The following is a 7,364-nucleotide window of genomic DNA, read 5'->3' as shown; positions in this document are numbered from 1 at the left end:
GTCATTTAAGAGACAGGAAAGAAAAGATCAAAGTGGAAGTCAGAAGGGACTCTGAAACGTGCTCTTAATTTCAGAGTCCAAAAACCAAGCTCACTGCCATCAAGTCAGTGCTAGCTCATCATGACCCCTGTGGGTTTCCAAGCCTGTGACTGTTTATGGGAGTAGAAAGTCCAGCCTTTCTTCCTCGGAGCTGCTAGTGGTTTCAAACTGCCGACCATGCAGGTTGCAGCCCAACTCGTGACCACTACACCAGCAGGACTCCTACTCCTACTATGATGAAGCCAAAGAGCTGATCAAAAAATTTCACAGGGCATCTAGAGAAGACAAAATAAAATATGATAATGAAATGTGCAGAGACCCCGAATTAGAGACCCACAAAGGAAGAACACACTGCGTGTCTTCAACTGAAAGAACTGAAGAAATAAATTCAAGCCTCAAGTTGCAAGATTGAAAGATTCTATGGATGAAACGTTGAATGATGCAGGAGATATCAAAAGAAGATGGAAAGAATACATAGTCACTGTACTAACAAGAACTAGTCGACATTTCACCATTTCAGGAGGTAGCATATGAGCATGACCCAGTGGTGCTGAAGGAGGAAATTTAAGCTGCACTGAAAGCATTGAAAGCAAAAACAAGGCTCCAGGAAGTGATCAAATACCAATTGAAATGTTTCAACAGGCTGATGAAGCAGTGGAAGCACTCACTCACCTATGCCAGGAAATTTGGAAGAGAGCTACTTGGCCAACTGACTGGAAGAGGTCCATATTTGTACTCATTCCAAAGAAAGGTGACCCAACAGAATGCTCAAACTATAGAGCAATATCATTGATATCAAGCAAATAAAATTTTGCTGAAGATTATTCAGCAATGGTTGCAGTGGTACATTGATTAAGAAGCTGTCAGAGATTCCGGCCTGATTCAGAAGAGGACATGAACAAGGGATAGCATTCCTGATGCAGAAGGATCTTGGCTATACATAGAGAATACCAGAAAGATGTCTACTTGAATTTTATTGACTATGCCAAGACATTCAACTGTGTGAATCTTAGCAAACTACAGATAGCCTTGAGAAGAATGGGAATTAAGGAATACTTTGTTATGCTCCTTTGGAACTTGTAAATAGATCAAGAGGTAGACTGTTCGTGTAGAACAAGGGACTACTGCGTGGTTTAAAATCAGCAAAGGTGTGCATCAGGATTGTCTCTCTCACATATTGATCTAATCTGTATGTGGCACAAGTCCTTAGAGATACTGGATTATATGAAGATAATGGGGCATCAGAATTGGAGGAAGGCTCATTGTGACAGTTAAGGATTCTGTCAACTACACACTCCTGGGTTAGAATAGGGGCAGGGCCCAATCTATCAACTGGGCAGCAGCCTGATGCCACTTCCTCAGTGTCGCAAGCCTTCTTGTGTGAGCGTGAAAGACAGTGGACACACTCTTTCTGCTTCTTTGCCTTCCTGCTTTACTGGAAATCTGCTTGCCTCTGAGAGCCACCCCATGTGGTCTGTCCACAACCCTGCCATGTTTCCACCAATTTTGGATCTAAGAGACTGCGCACACTGTCCTCTGATGCTCCAGCATCCCACTCCATCGCTCTCCAGCATCAGACAGCAGTTCTGTGAGTCTGAAGAGGGCCCCAGGAAGCTTTGGACCTACAGATTTAAGTCATACTGGGCCGGAATGCCTTCTTGATATAAAATTACTTGTTGACATAAAGCTCTTTCTTATACATCTATGCATGTCATTGACTGTATTTCTCTAGACAGCCCAGCCTAACACAGTTATTAACAATGCAGATGACACAACCTTGCTTCCTGAAAGTGATGAGAGCTTGAAGCACTTGCGGATGAAGATCAAGGCTTGCAGTCTCTAGTATGAATTATAGCTCAATGGGAAAGACCAAAATCCTCGCAACTAGACCAATACATAACATCATGATAAATGGAGAAGAGATGGGCGTTGTCAAGGATGTTGTCTTGCTTGGATCCACAGTTAATGCTCCTGGAAGCAACAGTCAAGAGATCAAAAGATGCATTGCATTGGGTAAATCTGCTACACAGACCTTGGTAAAGTGTTGGAAAGCCAGGATATTTCTTTGAGGGCAAAGGTGCCCCTGACCCAAGCCAAGGTGTTTTCAATCACCTCATATGCACGTGAAAGTTGGACATTGAATAAGGAATCCCGGAGGAGAAGCCACGCGTTGGCATTGTTGTGCTGACAACGCATATTGAAAGGACCAGCGGCTGCCACAAGGACAGACAGACCCGTCTTGGAAGAAGTACGGCCAGAGTATCCCTTAGAGGCAAGATGGCAAGACTTCTTCCTGTATACTTTGGACACGCTGTCAGGAGAAATGCGTTCCTGGAGAAGGCCGCCGTGCTTGGTAGAGGGGCTGTGAAAAAAGAGGAAGGCCCTAGACGAGATGGACTGACACGGTGGCTTCGACGGTGGGCTCTGGGCTCGAACAGAGAGCAGTTGTGAGGATGGCGTAGGACCGTGTGGTGTTTCATGTTGTCGTTCATAGGGTCGCTACGAGTCGTAACAGACTGATGGCACCCAACAACAACACACTGCAAGCAGCATTGCAAGAGAAGGGACGCCCCCCACTGCAGGAGAAGGGGCCGTGAGAAGGAAAGGCCAGAGGAACCAGCTGTCAGGCAGGCCCTCCACTAGCAACGGGGGGCTGGGCAGGCTCAAGCAAGGATTTGGCAGTGTAATGAGCTCAGATCTCCCCAGGTGAGGGCAGAGTCCAGGGTGGGTAGGGAGAATGGTGCAAACGTGGGATGAGGCGGGCAGAGGGCCAAGGATGTTAGGCTGAAAGGTCATGGCCATTGGAAACAACAGTCCTTTCTCCAGGTCCACAGGCGCTGCCCTCCTAACAGCCTCCTCGCCTGGACTAGCTCTCACAGAGGAAGGCTGAAGGGTTCTTTAAAAAGCAAAAGTTAATTATTTGGGGTTTTTTGGCTCCAGTGGTGGTGGTTTTTGCAACAATGCATGCTCACTAAGGAAAATGTAGAAGTTATGGACTAGTGAAAAGAGCAACTATAAATTGCTATAATCCCAACTCCTGACGCAGAGTGTGCCAATTTGCATCATAGTACATCTTCTCCCGTTTTCTTGTTTACATATGCATGTGAGGCTGTACCCCCAAAACCAGATTTTTTTTCAAAACTATGTATTTAAATTGTTTTACAAACCAACCTTATCACCTTCAAAGTACTCTCCATTACACTTAGATATTTGTCAAATCTGCGATTCCATTCTTGGAAATATTTTCCAAACTCATCTGTTTGGATGGCTGACAGCACCTCCGTCGTTTTTTTCTTCACCTCTTCTACGTATTCAATTTGCTGTGCTTTCATGTCCCTCTATATTCACAGAAACAAAAAGAAGTCACACAGAGTGAGGTCAAGTGACTCAGATGCCTCAGGCAAGAGAGGCATGCTGTTTTTTGCCCAAAACTGGCACACTGAGATGGCTGTGTGAGCAGGTGCATTGTTGTGGTGGCAAAACCAGTGCCCCATCTGCCACAAATCAGGCCTTTTTTTGTCACACGCTGTTACACAATCTTTTCAGAACCTCTAAATCAGTGGTTCTCAACCTTCCTGATGCCTTGACCTTTTAATACAGTTCCTCATGTTGTGGTGACCCCCCTCAACCATAAAATTATTTTCATTGCTACTTCATAACTGTAATTTTGCTACTGTTATGAATCAGGCAACCCCTGTGAAAGGGTCATTTGACCTCCAAAGGTGTCATGACCCACAGGTTGAGAACCGCTGCTCTAAACAGAAAGCTTGATTAGCAGTCTCACCTCCTGGAATAAACTCCAAATGCGCTACAAATTGACATTTTCATCCGTTCGGTAAGTTGATGAATATCCAGAACAAGGTTTGTCATCAATCAACATTTCACCTATTTTGAAACAAGAAAACCACTTGTACACTGAGTTTTTCCTATAGTACTGTCCTTGTAAGCTGTGTTCAACATCACAATAGTTTCTGCAGCATCTTTCTTGAGCAGGAAACAAAATTTCCCACTCACATGCTATTCTCTTAAATCAGCCATCCCAAAAAATGAGGTTTGAGTGAAACTACATTTACAAAAATATTCACTGTGACCAGAGAGAACCTCCCCAGGAGATGCCACTGGTGCACTAACTCAGAGCAAGTTGCTCAATGCTCACGCAGGGGGGGAAATGTGTACTACAAAATGTGTGCTCCCCCCCCCCACCCAGCACAATTCCATATGGAGATACCCTCAAAACTGGAAAATATATATATATATATATAAAACATTACCAATTCAACATTTATTTGCCCGGACAATTCATTGACACCAACTCCCTTCGTTGTGCTTTGTAACTATACCACTAATACACATTTAAAAAATAGTTTTCTTGTGAACTTTCTTTTGTGTGGGCAGTATAATTGCAAGGTATTCAACAGCTACCGGCAGAATTTTTGACCCTGCTTTGGCCACTTACCTCCTCAGGACCGGCAGCCCTTCTCTGTCACTAGGCTTAGTGTGGTGCGTGTTCCCAGATCCAAGCTATCCTGGGCATGAGGTTGGAAGCTTCTGTAGACTGGGGAGGTGCCAGGCCTGCTAGGACCAGAAGCCTCTCCCAGGACTTGGCTCTCCTGCCCTACCACCCAAGGAGCCAAGTGCTTCCAGGCAGAGGTCACATGTTGCCAACGTGTGTCAGGTGGGTCAGAGGCTCAGGCTTGACCTCAACACTGACCAGGAAGTCACTTCCTGAAACCCAGCCTAGAACGCAATGCACATGCGCAGCCGAGCACAAACCCTGCCTCTCCTCTCTCGCTCCCAGACCCTGACTCACTGGTTTCCACGCTTCCTAATCCTGGCTCCCCTTGTGGTGTCCTGTCCCTTCCTTTTTCATACCCACGCCCCTAAACGCCTTGTCACCGACTTGCAGATTGCAGAGACCAGCATTGCCTACGAGAAAAACAAAGCCAAGGAGGCCGTCGAGAAGGAAAAGAAAAAGGTGCAGGATCTGGAGAACCACTTAACCAAGCAGAAAGAGGTACGCGGCTCACAGAGGGAGCAATGGATGAGGCCGGTCCTGCGAGACTGAGGGCAGGGCTGATCAGGCCTCCGTTCCTATCAGGCCTCCGCCACTCTCTGACTGTGTGATCTCCGGTAACTGCTTATCGTCTCTGTGGCCTGGCTACTCTGAATAGATCGGCCTTATGGAGTTGCTATGAGACTTGACTGGGAACCTGCACACAAAGCCACGGAGAACCTGGCAGGCTTGTCTTTTTATTGAGAGCTCACAGCCAGGAGGTGGAGGGGCAGGATTTGAACCCCAGGCTCTCTGATTCCCCTGCACAGCACTCACTGTCCGCACCTCTTTCTAAGCTGTGTGGGCAAAGGGCAAGAAGAGATGTCTGGTTAAGAAAGTCTGACGCGCTGAGCACTCTGATGCCATCCTCCCCACCCATCCCCAACATGATGTCATCATTATCACCCCCTTCACGATCAGAGCACACTCACTGCTATTACTGGGAGGGGCCCATGCCGTAAGGGGCGGTTATTGCCCGTGATCAGATCCTGTGCTGGATGTCTCAGCAGCCATGGAATAGACGTCTTTCTTCCTGGGTCCCCACAGTGCAAGGCACCCACTCACAGTCCAATATCTCAAAGTCTAAGCCGGTCGGTGACAGGCAAACCCATCACCTGACAGCAATGGGTTACATTTCCGTACAAGGACTTTTGATTTGAAAGACTTTTCAAGACCAGACAAGTTTAAAACCGTCCTTGATTCCATTCATGTCAGTCTTGGAACATTCTTGTCAGAGAAAAATTCTCAAATATTGTCACCCCTCCGAATCATCAGGGAGTTTATTTTAAGGGCCTCCTTCCTGAGTCTCACTCCCGGAGATTCTGACTCACAGAGCCCTGATGATGCAGGGGTTCCCTGTGGGGCTGCTCACCGCAAGTCAGCAGTTCGAAACCACCAGCCTCTGTGCAGGACACTGCTGGGGCTTTCTACTCCTGTAAAGCGTGACCGTCTCAGGAACCCACAGAGGCCCTTCTGCCTGCCTTGCGGAGTTTTTGTGAGCTGGACTCCACTTGATGGCCTGGAGTTTGGTATGAGGGAGGGTGAACTGGGGCATCTGCATTGTCACCAGTAGTCTCAGGGACGCTGCCTAGTCTGGGAGGTCTAGCTGTCCACCGCATGTGACCCTGCTGGCATTTGAAATACCAATGGCATCGCTTCCAGCATCACGGCAACATCCAAGGCACCACAATAGGCAAGGGAGAAGGCCTGGTGATTTACTTCTGAGCATTAGCCCACAGGACCCCTATCGATCACAACAGAATATTGACTGAAGATGAGGTGCCTCGATGGAAGCCATTCAGAGACACCGTGATCAGAACCACCACATCAAGCCCCCAGCCAGCAAGTCCAGCTCACTGATAGCGACTCTGAGTCAGGTTTTCGAAACAGCAAGTCTTTATGGGAGCGGACAGACTCAACTTTCTCCCAAGGACCAGCTGGTGGGTTAGAACCACCCAACACCTACCTAACACCATCACCAGGGCTCCTTGGCCCCAACTGCTGACTCAAGTGTATGGATGGTCATGACGATGGCGCAAGAGCAGACAACTTTTCATTCTGTTGTTTCTGAGGTCACCCCAAGTCAGAGCCAACGTGTTACCAGCCCACAACAGCAACTGTCCAAGTGGCGCTGGCCCACTCTGAAAACTGCTGCTCAGGGAAGCATGGTGTCCATAAACAGCAGCTGGATGATCTGTCGGCCCTGGGGCTTGACAAACTGGAGGGTGTCCGGCTGAGCAGCGGCGCCATGCAAGACTTGTCAGCTGAGGGCTGACATCTGCATGCAGGACGGACTTCCCTGATGCAGGGTGTGACACTGCAGGCTGTCGGGGAGCCAAAGAGCAGTTACACACCATCCGGTTCCCTTTGTGACCTACCCTGGATCTCCTGGGGAAGACTTCAGTTAGGGGTAGGAGAAGAAGAGAAACTAACATTTAAAAAGCAGAACGCTCGAGGCATAAAACAGATCAGGAATGAAATGAACATCAAAGAGAGAGAGAGACAAGAAATGCCTGCCGTGGTATTAATGACTGGATCACAAGTTTTACTCTGGTACCAGAGAAGGAAACCCCCAATGGGTCATGCATCTCAGTGGATAACAAGTAGCCGATTGCTCATAGACATTGGGCCGTTCTTGCTTCTATACCCAGAGGTGACCTTTCCCCAGGATCTCTTGCAGTGCACTCTCTATAAGGCATCAAACAATGTCGTCAGCAACATGGGGAACAAAGGTGACGTGGGGGCGGGGGGGCCTAACAACCTTTGAGTGGGA

At 47.8% G+C, this 7,364-nt stretch overlaps 1 protein-coding gene across 1 annotated transcript in view; it reads left to right on the top strand.

Annotated features, from left to right (window-relative positions):
- Positions 1-7,364, top strand: part of FHAD1 (forkhead associated phosphopeptide binding domain 1) — a 169,433-nt gene that overhangs the window by 121,599 nt on the left and 40,470 nt on the right. The window contains exon 17 of the mRNA XM_045298951.1: positions 4,946-5,053. Coding sequence (XP_045154886.1) covers positions 4,946-5,053 — 108 coding nt within the window. The remainder of the gene's footprint in view (positions 1-4,945; positions 5,054-7,364) is intronic.

Source organism: Echinops telfairi, unplaced genomic scaffold (genome assembly GCF_000313985.2).
Source record: "Echinops telfairi isolate 266 unplaced genomic scaffold, ASM31398v2 ScPeMD7_7457;HRSCAF=8495, whole genome shotgun sequence".
Taxonomy (NCBI): domain Eukaryota; kingdom Metazoa; phylum Chordata; class Mammalia; order Afrosoricida; family Tenrecidae; genus Echinops; species Echinops telfairi.
Note: the sequence above shows the minus strand (reverse complement) of the source record. Positions and strands in the feature narration are given on the sequence as shown.